Below are 18177 nucleotides of genomic sequence, written 5' to 3'. Positions count from 1 at the left end.
TCCTCAAGCCACCATTTTGCTAATGGGTTGCAAAGAAAGGATTGTAGAATATGTCCAAATGAGTGACTTCAGGAATATTACATTACAGCTGGCTACTGGAAGCTCAAGACCAAAACATCTGATTCTGGTGATCAGGGTTCAGAGCGATGTTGATATTCTGCGGCCTGATTTGCATTAATAAACGCTACTGAAGGCACACTGAAGATTCCATATACAATAAGTACACAGTGGGCTAGGGCTAGCAGGAAGTATACAGTATGCACGTGCCTAGCTAAACCTGCTATGCATACACCTAGCAAGCCTGCTTAGATTTCCAGGTCACAAGCCCAAAAGTTAATAACCTTTAAAATGGGTAACAGAAACGCGCTATTTACAGTGCTTAGAAGTAGCAGACTTAAGAAATGCAGCTCCATAAGTTATCGTTATTACTGACAACAATGTTTACAAGAGAACGTCAAATAATCCCTAAGTAAAATGGATCCTGGATGCATCTGAGACAGCTCCAGCCCCCTACCCACCCACCTCAAGTCACACACGACCCCCAGGTTCATACCTAGTATGCGGATGTCAGCAGGGAGGTGGGCGTTGATCCTCTCCAGCAGGTTATCGTAATTGAAGAGCCGAACAGAGACCAGCTGCCCCAGTGCGGAGACGCCCTGGAGAGAAAGGAGTCAAATTAAGCATCAAGCAACAGGTTTCCAGGTGGAGCTAATTCAACAGTCAAACGTTTTAGTTTCTTCTGCTCCATAGCATGCTTTCCACTCCTCAACTCTCCATTCCCTCCAATTGTGTTCTCTCTTTCATCCAACAGTTCTCTTAGAAGTCCACCCCATCCGCTCTGAGATCATTTAACCAGCCTCCTGTACCCCATCCGCTCTGAGATCCTTTAACCAACCTCCTGTACCCCATCCGCTCTGAGATCATTTAACCAGCCTCCTGTACCCCATCCGCTCTGAGATCATTTAACCAGCCTCCTGTACCCCATCCGCTCTGAGATCCTTTAACCAGCCTCCTGTACTCCATCCGCTCTGAGATCATTTAACCAGCCTCCTGTACCCCTTCCGCTCTGAGATCATTTAACCAGCCTCCTGTACCCCATCCGCTCTGAGATCCTTTAACCAACCTCCTGTACCCCATCCGCTCTGAGATCATTTAACCAGCCTCCTGTACCCCATCCGCTCTGAGATCCTTTAACCAACCTCCTGTACCCCATCCGCTCTGAGATCATTTAACCAGCCTCCTGTACTCCATCCGCTCTGAGATCATTTAACCAGCCTCCTGTACTCCATCCGCTCTGAGATCATTTAACCAGCCTCCTGTACCCCATCCGCTCTGAGATCCTTTAACCAGCCTCCTGTACTCCATCCGCTCTGAGATCATTTAACCAGCCTCCTGTACTCCATCCGCTCTGAGATCATTTAACCAGCCTCCTGTACCCCATCCGCTCTGAGATCCTTTAACCAGCCTCCTGTACCCCATCCCCTCTGAGATCATTTAACCAGCCTCCTGTACTCCATCCGCTCTGAGATCATTTAACCAGCCTCCTGTACCCCATCCGCTCTGAGATCCTTTAACCAACCTCCTGTACCCCATCCGCTCTGAGATCATTTAACCAGCCTCCTGTACCCCATCCGCTCTGAGATCCTTTAACCAACCTCCTGTACCCCATCTGCTCTGAGATCCTTTAACCAACCTCCTGTACCCCATCCGCTCTGAGATCCTTTCACCAGCCTCCTGTACCCCATCCGCTCTGAGATCATTTAACCAGCCTCCTGTACCCCACCCACTCTGAGATCCGTTAACCAGCCTCCAGTACCCCACCCGATCTGAGATCCCTTAACCAGCCTCTTATACCCCATCCACGCTGAGATCCTTTAACCAGCCTCCTGTACCCCATCCGCTCTGAGATCCCTTAACCAGCCTACTGTATCCCACCACTCAGACCCTTTAACCAGCCTCCTGTACCCCACCCACTCTGAGATCCTTTCACCAGCCTCCTGTACCACACCCTCTCTGAGATCCTTTAACCAACCTCCTGTACCCCATCCGCTCTGAGATCATTTAACCAGCCTCCTGTACTCCATCCGCTCTGAGATCATTTAACCAGCCTCCTGTACCCCATCCGCTCTGAGATCCTTTAACCAACCTCCTGTACCCCATCCGCTCTGAGATCATTTAACCAGCCTCCTGTACTCCATCCGCTCTGAGATCATTTAACCAGCCTCCTGTACCCCATCCGCTCTGAGATCCTTTAACCAACCTCCTGTACCCCATCCGCTCTGAGATCATTTAACCAGCCTCCTGTACCCCATCCGCTCTGAGATCCTTTAACCAACCTCCTGTACCCCATCTGCTCTGAGATCCTTTAACCAACCTCCTGTACCCCATCCGCTCTGAGATCCTTTCACCACCCTCCTGTACCCCATCCGCTCTGAGATCATTTAACCAGCCTCCTGTACCCCACCCACTCTGAGATCCGTTAACCAGCCTCCAGTACCCCACCCGATCTGAGATCCCTTAACCAGCCTCTTATACCCCATCCACGCTGAGATCCTTTAACCAGCCTCCTGTACCCCATCCGCTCTGAGATCCCTTAACCAGCCTCCTGTATCCCACCACTCAGACCCTTTAACCAGCCTCCTGTACCCCACCCACTCTGAGATCCTTTCACCAGCCTCCTGTACCCCACCCTCTCTGAGATCCTTTAACCAACCTCCTGTACCCCACCCACTCTGAGATCCTTTCACCAGCCTCCTGTACCCCACCCTCTCTGAGATCCTTTAACCAACCTCCTGTACCCCACCCACTCTGAGATCCTTTAACCAACCTCCTGTACCCCACCCTCTCTGAGATCCTTTAACCAACCTCCTGTACCCCACCCACTCTGAGATCCTTTAACCAACCTCCTGTATCCCACCCACTCTGAGATCCCTTAACCAGCCTCCTGTATCCCACCACTCAGACCCTTTAACCAGCCTCCTGTACCCCACCCACTCTGAGATCCCTTAACCAGCCTCCTGTATCCCACCCACTCTGAGATCCCTTAACCAGCCTCCTGTATCCCACCACTCAGACCCTTTAAGCAGCCTCCTGTACCCCACCCACTCTGAGATCCTTTAACCAACCTCCTGTACCCCACCCACTCTGAGATCCTTTAACCAGCCTCCTGTACCCCATTTGCTCTGAGATCCTTCAACCAACCTCCTGTACCCCCACCCGATCTGAGATCCTTTAACCAGCCTCCTGTACCCCACCCACTCTGAGATCCTTTAACCAACCTCCTGTACCCCACCCTCTCTGAGATCCTTTAACCAACCTCCTGTACCCCACCCACTCTGAGATCCTTTAACCAACCTCCTGTATCCCACCCACTCTGAGATCCCTTAACCAGCCTCCTGTATCCCACCACTCAGACCCTTTAACCAGCCTCCTGTACCCCACCCACTCTGAGATCCCTTAACCAGCCTCCTGTATCCCACCCACTCTGAGATCCCTTAACCAGCCTCCTGTATCCCACCACTCAGACCCTTTAAGCAGCCTCCTGTACCCCACCCACTCTGAGATACTTTAACCAACCTCCTGTACCCCACCCACTCTGAGATCCTTTAACCAGCCTCCTGTACCCCATTTGCTCTGAGATCCTTCAACCAACCTCCTGTACCCCCACCCGATCTGAGATCCTTTAACCAGCCTCCTGTACCCCACCCACTCTGAGATCCTTTAACCAACCTCCTGTACCCCACCCTCTCTGAGATCCTTTAACCAACCTCCTGTACCCCACCCACTCTGAGATCCTTTAACCAACCTCCTGTATCCCACCCACTCTGAGATCCCTTAACCAGCCTCCTGTATCCCACCACTCAGACCCTTTAACCAGCCTCCTGTACCCCACCCACTCTGAGATCCCTTAACCAGCCTCCTGTATCCCACCCACTCTGAGATCCCTTAACCAGCCTCCTGTATCCCACCACTTAGACCCTTTAACCAGCCTCCTGTACCCCACCCACTCTGAGATCCTTTAACCAACCTCCTATACCCCACCCACTCTGAGATCCTTTAACCAGCCTCCTGTACCCCATTTGCTCTGAGATCCTTCAACCAACCTCCTGTACCCCCACCCGATCTGAGATCCTTTAACCAGCCTCCTGTACCCCACCCACTCTGAGATCCTTTAACCAACCTCCTGTACCCCACCCACTCTGAGATCCTTTAACCAACCTCCTGTATCCCACCCACTCTGAGATCCCTTAACCAGCCTCCTGTATCCCACCACTCAGACCCTTTAACCAGCCTCCTGTACCCCACCCACTCTGAGATCCCTTAACCAGCCTCCTGTATCCCACCCACTCTGAGATCCCTTAACCAGCCTCCTGTATTCCACCACTCAGACCCTTTAACCAGCCTCCTGTACCCCACCCACTCTGAGATCCTTTAACCAGCCTCCTGTACCCCACCACTCTGAGATCCCTTAACCAGCCTCCTGTACCCCATCCAATCAGCAAATATCTTATGCAAACTTTACTCCAACGAAACAGTGCCACTTCCGTGCTTGCCCTCCTGCACCAATCTAATCGCCCAAAGAAGCAGAAAAGTCACGTTGACCCTTTGCACCTTCTCCCCATCATTCATGGGAATGTGGTGTTGGAGTCGCACAGGGCAACATTTGGATCATAAATGAGTGTCTGATCCAGCAGGTGGGCCAGACTCACCCAAGGGATCCCAAAGGCCCGCTCAAAAACCAGGCTCGGCTATTTAATGTGTGCTTTATTTCAATACAGTGGCCTATGGCCTCATTTGTCTGCCTAATCACTTGAAACCCATCTTTAAGGGCTACGAAGAAGCCGATGATAAAGCGGTGTTAAAAAACTGCCTTTGAAAAAATATATATCTTTTAAAATGCATTTTATAGAGTTTTCATGAGTGATCCAAACGTACATCTGCGACACCGAAATGTATCCAACATAATAACAATAGGCATTCCCTGCCCTTCCGCACACACCACAACACACTATGGACACCTCGTTCCCCCAGAATGATCACAAATAATTTCTGAGAGTTCAGTGTCCACCTTGGTCCCACGTCCTCCCTCATTCCCAAGACCATCGTCAATCAAACATTTGTAGTGCTGGCAAGCTAGGTGGGCAATTCTCCTCGCCCTCCTCGCCCTCCTTCCCCCTCTCCAATACCAATAATACTCCACTCCACGTCTCTCTGGGCGCCATCTTGGACTCACTTTCTGTGTCCAGTGTTTACTAACTACCAATCGTGCTAAGAGTAGTCATTGAAAAGTGAATCTCCAATTGCAGAGGATGCCACCTTATCATCCCAAAAGTTGCATGCCCAAAATCATCAGAGCTGAGTCTGCTGGTATAGGACGTTCTATGATCTTTTAAGGGTGCCAAGACTTTCTTCTGAAATCTTTGCATCTTGGAGAATTCCCATCACACCTGTAAGGGTGTGCCCACCTGACCATAATCGCTACCAAAGTTTGCAACAGTATGGGGATGCATCCTATAAAGTTTATCTGAAGTTAGATACCACCCATTCATGAGTGCTTCTGGGTTCCTCTTCTATTTCCTCTGTGTTGTCGGTATGCTTTAACCCCTTTGACGCGGATGACAAAGCCAGCTCGTCATGGGCGTTACCTGCGCGGCGCGCATGACGAGCTGGCTTTGTCACGTAACGCGGGATTTTCGATTCTTCAGCGCGCAGCGGGAAAACCCGCTAGCGCGCATGCGTTTAAACATTTACAAGATTGCCTCATGCAGTAATATGAGCTGAGCCAGTGTTCTGTAAAAGAATGTGTATTCAGAACACTGGAGATTTTGTTTTATCAAAGAGGGAGTTGGAGCTTAGCAAGAATGAGCCAAGCTGCTCAGGGCGGGCGTGGAAATAAAGCTGGATCATCCGAGTGGTTGACGCCCATTGTGATAGAGCGAACACCTGATCAATCCATCGGCAAGTTTCTGGAGAGTAATAGACTATTTTGGTTTCTTTTCTAAGGAGACGGCACCATCTACTAGTAAACTTGGTATAGCTCTCTTCTAAATAAAAGTGGCACCAGGGATTGACACGCTTACGAATATGTTGTGGCAGTTTTAACTTGACATGCAAAATAGTAGCTTTTTGCACACATTAAAACTTTGGTGTAAATCCTTATTACAGCGATTGACACGCTTTAAGTCACAAGTATAGGTTGGAATTCTCCTACACTTTCAGTAATCTCCACACTTACAATAGGACAGCGCAAGTTACTGGTGCAACTTGTCAAATCGTGGCATTTTTAGTGATTTGCACAAGTGAAAGGAAATGCAAGTCATCGTATACTAGTTAATGGTGTACAGATTAAAGCACAGTATTATTGGAGCAGCTATTTTAAGTGGTGCAGTAATAGCAATAGTGCATACACTGCGATCATGTATGAGGTGTGGCAGTATAAGTCATTGGGCAAATTACAAGTCATGTCCATCACGCAAGGTCTCATGCATGAAATGCAAGAAATTTGTGAGTGACATAAGTTATGACTCAGAGAATGAAGATGGGTATGATGATTAGATTTTGTGCATTATTGGATTTTATGGGGAAGAATGCAATGAAAAAGTCGTTGGGTCACTCATCGATTATGATAAATAGAGACGTTCGTGGGTAAGGGACCCTAAGTGTGTTATTGAACTTGATGGGAATCCTTTCCATATGGTCATACCATTATTTCAGAAGAAGAATTTAGGAAATGTGAGATATTTAAAGTCAAGCAATGTTGCAAATCAGATGTAAAACTTAAAAACATGGTGGTGAATGATTGGAAAATATGGGATTTGTTAGTGCTGAAATTGTGTGTAAGAACAAAAAAATATCAGGAAGAGTGAATGTTGTAAAGAAAGGCGCACCCTTATTTGGTCTGATTCACCAAACTGCTATGGCCATCCAATTACATCCAGGTGCCAAGGAACAGGTGGTTCTAGTGGGGGCTACTCCACAAGAAGAAAGTATAGTACAAATGTTTCCAGAGGTATTTTTTGAGAAATTAGGGAAGTCAATAGGTTTTAAACATCAAATTGTACTGCGTCAAGGTTGTCATCCAAAAGTTCATAAGGTTCGTAGTTTACCATCAGGGATGATGTTAAAGCTGAATCAAACAGATTGATTGACGCAGTTATAATTGAGGAAATTGAATCATCCGAGTGCTTGGCACCTATTGTGGTTGCGCAAAAACCTAATCAATCCATCAGAATGTGCATTGAGTTGAGAGATTTGAACAATGACATATGGATTAGCAGACACCCTCTGCAAAACATCAATGATATGGCTGCCACCACTGGAGAGAACTTTGAGGCCTCATTGTTTCAGAGGTTAATGCAAAATATGCTTGGGGACAAGACGGGAGTATGTTATTTTCAGGATGACATATTGATATGTGGGAAAGATGAGAGCGATCATGACAGTACACTAAAAAATGTCTTGGAAAAGTTACAAGGCAGTGGTCTCAGGGTGAAAGCGAAAAAATGCAGAATTAAGGTCAATAGTGTGACTTATCCAGGACATGCTATTGATGTCAACGGAATAAGACCTTGTGAACAACTGGTAGACAGTATCGTACCTAGCAACAAGGATGATGTGAAGTCATTTTTAGGTGTAATTGAATTTTACACCAAATTTGTACAAGTAATGTCAAACAAGACCAAGTCAACTAGGAGTTGACTCAAGAAATATTCAAAATTTGAATGGTGTGAAGGCTGTAAAAAGGAATTTGACATCAGGGTGGAAATTACAAATACACCTCATTTAGGTAGTTTTGATATGTCCTGCAAGACTTTGCTTTCCACTGATGCCAGTACATATGGATTTGGAGATGTTCTTACACAAATTAAGGAAGGTGAAGAAATTGTAATTGCTTATGCTTCTTGCACATGATGTGAAATGGAACAATGCTACTCAGTGATCAAAAGGGAAGCATTAGCTGTTTTTTGGGCAGCCAGACATTATAGAGCTTATTTTGTGATGCAATTTATTCCAGGCTTGAAAAATGTTGTAGCTGATGCCGTATCTAGGAACAAAGATGTGATGAAGGCATGCAACTTTTCTGGGGACGAATTGCAGGAATTTGGTTGGGTTGCAGACTTAGAATGTTTTGATGAAGAATCCATCACAACAAAAGAATGAGAGAGGAGGTCCCTACATTAGCATTCCCTATGGGATCGGTGGCGGCCCTCTGGATACCATGTCTTTGCATTGCTAGATACATAGGAGATTCCTACACTATCCTACCCCCATGAAGCGTCTTTAGCTGAACAAGATTGGCCTCTTCCCGTGACAGGTGCCCCCTACACTAGACCGCGTACTCACTTCCAAATAGAGAAGAGATTTTGGGTTTTTTCACATAGACATGAACCTTGCACCAGTCTGCCAAAGTACAGTTATATCCTAAACGCCTCCTTTATATGGACTCAAACTCTCCACACTCGACTGTGGAAAGGTATTTATTTATTTTGTTTATCGCATACATTTATCCTGTGGTGATTGGTGCGGACTCCTCTTAATTACAATAATGAGCTGAGAAACAGGTTTGAAAGAGCTTACAAAAGTAAAGGAGAATAGATTCCTCGCTCATGGAACCCTCAGCACAGCATCCAATGACGTGGAAGCTAAAATAGAAAAACTTCACTCAACTTTATGAAAGATTTACAAGAAATGTCTGAGGTTCATCCAAAAAAAGCACCGCTCATGGCACTATCACCAAAATATGCAATTTTAACTCTTATTAGGTGGTTCGAGGAAGGCCTTCCCCTTAATTGAGTAAACCTCTAAAGACTTCTACGTATGACCCAGCTTTCTTTTTAAAGTTGGTCTTCACTATTCAAATGTAAAATCAAATAGAATACAATCTCCAGAAACATCATGATGATACACAATTTGAAACAATGAGTCATTCTTTACCAATGAATACATTTCTAAACAGGATTTTCATTTGTAGCCAAAGCCTATCACTATATATTGACACATCGTTTGCATAACGTTTTGAGATACGAAAAACTCTAAATAGAAAGCTAGCCCACACTTCCAATTATATTTAGAAAGGTAGAGAGTAAGAGCAGGGAAATATCACTGCACTTGATCATTACGACAGGTGGGAGCAGTGCTGTGCCATAAGCGATAATTTAATCATGCATTTTGCATGCCTTTGAGGTAAGTAGCCAACGCTGACCACTAATATAATGAGATGATTACTCAATTTTGTAGCAGTATATACATGAATGAAGCTCCAGATCAAATGGACCATGAATCATAACACTTCAAGAATACAAAAACCAACTTATAAAGTGGTTTTCCTAAGTATTTTGAGATTCATCATTGCCGTAGGTACTGTAGAAAAAAAAATTAAAAAACCTCATTTCCCGCTACACTCCTGCACGCAGTCTCCGATCGGCACAGCCCCAACTTCGGACTGTCCCTCCCTTCATGCTGAAGCGCCAAGGGGGTTGCAGGTTTGCAACTCTAGCCCCCCGTCTATGGAACTCCATCCCCCGGGAAATCAGGTCAAGCATTAATCTACTGGTTTTCAGGAAGGCTCTCAAAACTTTTTATCCAAGCGTATGAATGATCTGTCTCCGGGTTGGCTACCCCCTAGTTATCAGCGCCAAGAAACCAAGCGGTGTACGAGCGCTTTAGAAATCCTTGATAACATTACATAACAGTGTTTCAAAAAGATCATCTTGAGTGTGATACACCAGTCAAAAGCAGGGTTCAGCTACAAGATATAATCTACAACTGCTCTCAAATATACTATGGCAGTGAAAGATGACCCATTCGAAACATTCTCATTTTGACTGGATGCAACAAAAGCTATCAATCAAGTCAAGTGGGAATACATTATTTGAGTAATCGCCAAGTTTGGGACAGGAACTAAGGGGGTCATTATGACGGCGGCAGGACTGCCACCACCGGGCCGGCGGTGGCAGTCTTTCCGCCATCACATAGCGATTTACCCACCGCCAAATTAGGATGGCGGTGAGTACTGCGGCGGACGCAAAGTCTGTCCGCCACTTAACCGCCAAAGGCAATTAAAACAAATTGCCTGGCGGACAGAGCAGGGCCACTAATATGGAGGCGGTGCTTGGCAGGCACAGTCCACCACATTAGGATGTTGGTCCAAACAGGCTTTTCCATGGTGGCGGTGCCGCCATTAAAAGGCTGGTGGGGTTTGGAGGCCCATTGGGACCCCCTTGTGGGGGTGGGGGGTGTCACTGCCCTGGGGGGTACCCATGGTACCCCCCTCACTTCCATGCACCAAGTGGCAGGCACCACGTGTTGCCTGCCACGTAGTGCAGGGAAATGCTGTTCATGCACTTTTGACATTGCATGCAGTGCTGGAGCCAGAAGCACTGCCCGCAATGTGAGAAGCCCAGGATGGCGGGCGCATCCTAATCGCAGTGGTGGAACCGCCGCATGTCTGGCGGGCGGTTCCAAACACCGCTATGATGGCGTCATAATCACCCCCTAAGTTTTTATCTAAAATGAAATTATACAAATACCAACACGCACAAATAGTGTGTGGAGGTTTTCTATTGGATATCTTTCAGTATATAAGGGAACCAGATAAAGATGACCAGTGATTTATTTCTTAATAAAATCTCCGATAACAATTATAGATGTTATGACATTTTTTTTATATGGTCATCACCGATATGAAGTTGTACTCATGCCTAAGTAAATTTATTAATATAATATATAAAAACAGGAATAGGGAATGGCACCCAAAAATAATGTATCCATTGCTCTGTTTGTCTATCCACAAATACTCTTGCCTTCCAATCAATCGCTTGGACAATAAAGGCATCTTTCCATCATTTCTTTACACACTAAGCTTTTCATCTCTCAACCCACCAATTTTCCTTCACCTGTTCATTCAGAAACCCATCACATTAATACAAGCAACCAACAATCCACAATATGTGTTTCAAACTTCACACCCCTACCAATGTATCCATCTACAATTCTTCACAATGTAATCACCCATTTGAAAGCAAACAGATCCATCCATCAACCTTCCTGCAAATGTAGGTATAAGGGCATCCAGTTATCATATAAACCATACCTCCTCACTCACCTTGTCTGTCCTGGCACAGCGCTGGAGATGGAGCCATGCACGCTCAGTGATGGTACAGTACTTTGGGACACACTGAGCATTTATGAGGGCAGAAATCAGCACCGACTCAACGGTCTGTACCCCAGGATTTATCTGTAGATAATACAAAGACAAATTATGTGGAGCTGTGGAGAAAACAAAATAATATTGTCTCTAACTAAAAGGCAATCATAGAGCTTATAAGGTTTGAAACTGTTATATACTTTTACATGTTGTGCATTGCTTTCTAATTCAGGTGCATGTGCTAAAAGCGTGTGCCATGGAACAAAGGGTTCACCTAATTCAGTATTGCAGAGAAAAATGAAATTGGTGACTAAACGTATATACAAGACAAGTGAATACATTAGCTTGATTTTCCTTTCAGATAAGGAATGTCCCACTTTACCTGTACTACTTTTTCTCTTTTCCAACTGTGCTCCAGTGGAGGACCCCAAATGCACCTGCGCTCATGCATACACACACACACCCACAGTTACGCTCTCAGAATACCACCTGTTGAGTACTATAGATTTGCTATCGGAAAAGAAACAAACAGATGGATTAGTTACTTACCTGTAATCCTAGTTCTCTTCCAGGGGTATCCTCATCAAAGTCATACGCACTAGAATATTCCCGCCCAAGCGCTGGACCCCGGAAACACAATCATATATGTGCCCCACATATATGTATCTCTCTATATATATATATACATATTACCTACTGGCGGTCGCCAGTAGGTAGTTATAGTTAGGATTGTTTTCCATAGGGAATCCGCAACATTCTATTAGGAATAACTTTGGCGCCGGTTGAGGAATCTGCCAGAAAATTTCCTCCGCTCCTTCCCAGAAAGTTTGGGGGGAGATTCGTCAAGCGGGGGGCAAGATAAAAGGGGGATCCCAAAACGTGTTTTCCCCATGTTAATTTCCATGGGGCGGTTGGACTCACTTTTAGCCCGAACGGCTGAATGGATTTCCACCAAACTTGGCAACATTGTAGGGACTGGTAGCCCATTGTGCCTTTGCTATGTCTCAAGATATGTGCTCCAGTGTATTTTGAGTAATTTAGGTTCAAAAAAATATATATATCTATAAGCGCGCCCCGGTACGCGCACCGGGACGCGTACCAGCGCGCTACGCGAGTTTGCGCGCGGAAAGCTGAATGGCTCTCGGGTGTCTGTCAACATTCCAAACAGTCCGGAGCGGCCGCCATCTTGTGTCTCGGTAGGATCGAGACACAAGAGGTGGCAAAAACAAAGGGGGAAATGACCAAAAGGGGGCAGGGTAGACCCCCCCGACCCCCTAGGTTTGATGTGGGGGTCATAAAAGGGCCCCGCGGTGCAAAAAAAAAAAGGGGGGGGTTTCGATTTGCGCGGGGGGAGCGCCCGGTATGCGCACCGGGGAGCGTACCATAGGGAAAAAAGAATGACAGAGTTTTTAAAAAATGTAGCATTTTTATATAAATTGGAGGTAGTTCTAAAAAGAACTTTTCTTTTTATTCTTTTTGTTGTTTTATATTTTTTTTATTGTTTTTTTGAACATGTACTTTTTTTGGCTTTTATGAACAATTTTATATTTTTGGGGGAATTTTTATGGGGACAAACAGAAAACAGGGAATTGTAAATGGCTCAACTGGAGCAAAAAAAAAAACAGGAAAAAATTAAGGTTTCTTTGGGCACTTGTGGTTGTCCCCAGACTTGTTGATGAGTTTAACACTTTGCTCACCATAGCAAATTGTACGCCCACAAAATAAAAAAACTATTTTGAAATTTCAAAACTGGGTTTTGATGTTTGGGACCATCTCCCTTGTCTCTGGTCCCGATGGAGTGGGTTGGGTACTTTGGGAGGTGCTGGGAGAAGATTAGGGAGGGTTTCTGGTCAGTTCTCTGATCTCTGCCGCACTATAGTTGTTAGGGTGCCGGCATTGCATGTGGCGAATCATGGCGTTGTTGCCAAAAGAATATTTTTTGGCAGGGTTCCCCCTGGAAAGTACAGTGCCACAGATCAGACAAGTCACCTTTGGCGCATTTACTTTCTTGAGGCCCCTTGGGATTTAAAAAAATTCCCACACAATGTGCTCCTTTGGCTTGTAGGGGGTAGTATCTTCTGGCAGGTAGCGCTGCCTCTCCTCCTCCTCCTCCTCCTCCTCTTCTTCATCTCCACCACTGTGGTGTTGTGGTGGTGGTGGTGGTGGTGGTGGTGGTGGTGGTGGTAGCTGAGATGCTCCTGCTGCTGCTGCTACTGTAGCCATTTCTGAGTACAAATAGGTACTAATAGCTCTGGAAACAGGTCTTCCTCACTCAAAGTACAAAGTGAGAATGAGGAAAAAAGGTGGGGGCTTTCATCATTAGGAAAACAGAACTGTCCTGAACCAATGAAAAGTGTTATGTTCAGGTCACATGACCCGGGCTTTCATCATTTGGAAACCAAAACTGTCCTGAACCAATAAAAAGTGTTATTTTTAGGTCACATGACCCGACGCGCTTACGCTGCGTGCCCCGGGGCGCTTACGTAGAGCGATCGTATGCGCTCGGGTGCGCTTACTCCGCGCGTATCACGCGGACGCGGCTACGCGATACGTCCAAAAATGATGTTTTCGTTCGCCGCAATAGCGCTAACGGGACGCTCACCGGTACGCGCAGCGGGGCGCGCCGCAAGACTGCGCTTACCGGTGCGCTCACCGGTACGCACACCGGGAGGGCTCAAGGGCAAAAAAATTAAAAATAAAAATATACATATAAAAAATAGTATTACATAAATATTCAATATAGGATTCATTATAAAAAATATTATATTTGATAGCAATAGAAATTTGCTATTAAAAAAACTTTGAAATTCACTGAAAAAAACATAGGTTTGAGGCCCTATATATAGTTAGGAATTAGCATTTAAAAAACCTATGAAATTCACTGAAAAAACCATATGTTTCACACCAGTTATAGTTAGGAGTTTGAATTTAAAAAAACGATTAAATTCACTGAAAAAACCATAGGTTTGACAACAGTTATAGTTAGCTGGAAATTTTACTGACATAAAACCATTGAAATTCCCACGTTATAGTTAGTTGGACTCACTATAACCTGCGCGCCTGCAATGCACTGCTGATGACGTCACATATTACATCACTCATGACATGGTCAGTGACATCACTCATGGCATCACTGATGACACCATCCTTGTGACAGACTGACAGACCTCCTTTCAGTGTAATGTAACCCTTGAAACACATATTCAAAAATAGAAACTAACATTTTCCAAAAAATGGAGATACCCATACCAGTTACAACCACCAATTCAGTAGTTCCACCAACTATATACACATCCACTCATTCAGCAACAGTTCTAAATAGTCACTCATACATATACTCACTCATCATATGTAGTGATACACATATAAATCCTGTTACACACTGACAGTCATCCAAAAGTTACTCACACACATACTCACACATGCAAATAAACTATTGAACATCCATTTATTTGCATATACAGCTATACACACACTAGCACATTACTTCTAAGGAAACTTACACATACGTACTCTCTTAAACAATCACTTATAGAAATACATACTTATTTAAACAGGAACTCTTACAATCTTTCACTCTCACATATACTCACTTATATACATCAATACTCACATATACTAGATTAAAACATATGTAGTTACTGATAAAGACACTAGTGAGACAGTCATTCACTCACTATCACACACATATACACACTCATCCACCCATACAGTCCTGCACATATGCTGTCTTCAAAACACATACAAACAGTGAGTCAGACATTGATGCATCCATGTGCTAAGTAATACTCCCACCAAACTATACAGACACTCATACTGATACTAAAAAAACATCTAATAACCCATGCACACACACACATGTAGCTACTCACCAACCCATGCAGCCACTTACACACAAAGTGAAACACTGATACATATATTTAAAAATTTAAACATTACTCGCTAATATATGTATTCACTAAGATACACTTAATAAGCCAGTTAACCAATCAATTTTTTTTTTAAAACATCCATTTAGACACTTATTTAAAAATGTATTCTTCCATCGACCTTTACAAATACATATATAAAACATATTTATTTTACAGAAAGACACACAATAACTGGATGGTGTCATCAGTGATGTCATGAGCGATGTCACTGACCATGTCATGAGTGATGTAATATGTGACGTCATCAGCAGTGCATTGCAGGCGCGCAAGTTATAGTGAGTCCAACTAACTATAACGTGGGAATTTCAATGGTTTTATGTCAGTAAAATTTCCAGCTAACTATAACTGGTGTCAAACCTATGGTTTTTTCAGTGAATATATATATATATATATATATTCACTGAAAAAACCATAGGTTTCACACCGGTTATAGTTAGGAATTAGCATTTAAAAAACCTATTAAATTCACTGAAAAAACCATAGGTTTCACACCAGTTATAGTTAGCTGGAAATTTTACTGATATAAAACCATTGAAATTCCCACGTTATAGTTAGTCGGACTCACTATAACTTGCGCGTGCAATGCACTGCTGATGACATCACATATTACATCACTCATGACATGGTGAGTGACATCACTCATGACATCACTGATGACACCATCCTTGTGACACAGTGACAGACCTCCTCTCAGTGTAAAGTAACCCTTGAGACACATATTCAAAAATAGAAACTGACATTTTTAAAAAATGGACATACCTATATCAGTTACAACAAGCAATTCTGTACTTCCACTATCTATATACACATCCACTCATTCACCAACAGTTCTATATAGTCACTCAAACATATACTCACTCATCATATGAAGAGATACACCTATACATCCTGTTACACACCGACATTCATCCAAAAGTTACTCACACACATATTCACACGTGCAAATAAACTATTGAACAACCATTTATTTGAATATAGAGTTATACACACACTTCCACCTTACTTCTATTGAAAATTACACATATTTATTCTCTTAAACAATCACTTATAGAAACACATACTTATTTAAACAGGAACTCTTACAATCTCTTACTCTCACATATACTCACTTATATACATCAATATTCATATATACTAGATTAAAACATATGTAGTTACTGATAAAGACACTAGTGAGACAGTCATTCACTCACTAACAAACACATATAGACACTCATCCACCCATACAGTCCTGTACATATGCTGTCTTCAAAACACATACAAACAAAGAGTCAGTCACTCATGCATCTATGTGCTAAGTAATACCCCCACCAAACCATATAGACACTCAAACTGATACTAATAAAAATATCAAATAACCCATATACATACGCATGTAGCTACTTATCAACACATGTAGCCACTTATACACAAAGTGAAACACTAATATATGTATTTAAATATTTAAACATAACTCACTAATATTTATTTTTCAGAAAGACACATATTCACTGGATGGTGTCATCAGTGATGTCATGAGTGATGTCACTCACCATGTCATGAGTGATGTAATATGTGATGTCATCAGCAGTGCATTGCACGCGCAAGTTATAGTGAGTCCGACTAACTATAACGTGGGAATTTCAATGGTTTTATATCAGTAAAATTTCCAGCTAACTATAACTGGTGTGAAACCTATGGTTTTTTCAGTGAATTTAATAGGTTTTTTAAATGCTAATTCCTAACTATAACCGGTGTGAAACCTATGGTTTTTTCAGTGAATTTCATAGGTTTTTTAAATGCTAATTCCTAACTATAACTGGTGTGAAACCTATGGTTTTTTCAGTGAATTTCATAGGTTTTGTTAATGCTAATTCCTAACTATAAGTTTCACTTTATAAATAAGACTGTTAGCACTCTAGTTGTTCTTTTTAACACTCTGGTACATTCTGTCATTGGGCTACAGTTGGGCTACATCTAGTTGAAATTTGGGCTACATTTACAATTTTTGGTCTCTGGTGGCCATCTTTGGGCTACATTGGGCTACTTTGGGCTACATTTGGGCTACATTTTAGCTCTAACATATATTAAGCCCAATGTAGCACAATACATATTTTTATAAAGTTAATTTTTTTACAAACCACTTCAGAATAGGGCTACCTGTCCCTACAATTATCCCATTTTTTTTTTTTTAATTTTTGGGGGGAGCGCTCCCAGAGCGCGCCCCGGAGTGCGCCCCGAAAAGCGTATTTCTTAAAAGCGCCCCCTGGCGCGCTCCGGGGAGCGTCCCGTGAGCGCCAATATCGCAAACGAAAACATGATCGTGACGTATCGCGTAACCGCGACCGCGTGATACGCACGGCGTAAGCGCACCCGGAAGTACTCGAGCGAATACGATCGCACAATGTAAACTTCCGACGCGCTTACGCTGCGCGCCCCCGGGCGCGTAGCGTAAGCGCGTTGGGTCATGTGAGCAGAAAATAACACTTTTCATTGGTTCATAACAGTTTTAGTTTCATAATGATGAAGCCCCTGGTCTGGTGACCTGAAAATAACACTTCTCATTGGTTCAGGACAGTTTTTTTTCCAAATGATGAAAGACCCCACCTTTTTTCCTTATTCTGACTTTGTCCTTTGACTGAGGAAGACCTGTTTGTTGCTCTCTCTACTTTTTTGCTCCAAATAATGGCTTCAGTAGTAGCATCAGCTGGTGCATCTGCCCCACCACCACCACCACAACCACCAAGAGGACCAGCTCCAAATTATATTGGTGGTCAAGAACAGGAGGAGGAGGAAGAGGAAGAGGAGGAGGGGAGAAGAAGATGGCTGCCGGAAGAAAATACACCTTACAAACCCAAACCACACATTGTCTGGCAGTTTTTTTCAATCCCAGAGGGGCAAAAAAAGGTGAATGCGCCCAAGGTGACTTGCCTCATCTGCAATGATGAACTTTCACGGGGCAACCCAAACAAAAAATATTCTTTTGGTAACTATACCATGATTCGGCACATGACCAGAAAGCACCCAAACAACTACTCTCGTGCAGAGTTCAGGGAACTGGCCAGTAACCTCCCCCAGTCATCAAGGACCCCCTCCCAAAGAAAGCAACCCACCTCATCA

The 18177-nt window shown here is 43.9% G+C and overlaps 1 protein-coding gene across 1 annotated transcript in view; it reads right to left on the bottom strand.

Annotated features, from left to right (window-relative positions):
* The window catches only part of LOC147734931 (pseudouridylate synthase 1 homolog), a 62306-nt gene that overhangs the window by 21815 nt on the left and 22314 nt on the right, over positions 1-18177 (bottom strand). Inside the window, exons 4-5 of the mRNA XM_086953689.1 lie at positions 11105-11236; positions 554-656 (exon numbers count right to left, since the gene is read on the bottom strand). Coding sequence (XP_086809815.1) covers positions 554-656; positions 11105-11236 — 235 coding nt within the window. The remainder of the gene's footprint in view (positions 1-553; positions 657-11104; positions 11237-18177) is intronic.

Source organism: Lissotriton vulgaris, chromosome 1_2, assembly GCF_964263255.1.
Source record: "Lissotriton vulgaris chromosome 1_2, aLisVul1.2, whole genome shotgun sequence".
Classification (NCBI taxonomy): Eukaryota; Metazoa; Chordata; class Amphibia; order Caudata; family Salamandridae; genus Lissotriton; species Lissotriton vulgaris.
The sequence above is the reverse complement of the archived record's forward strand: the minus strand, read 5'-3'. Positions and strand labels throughout refer to the sequence as shown.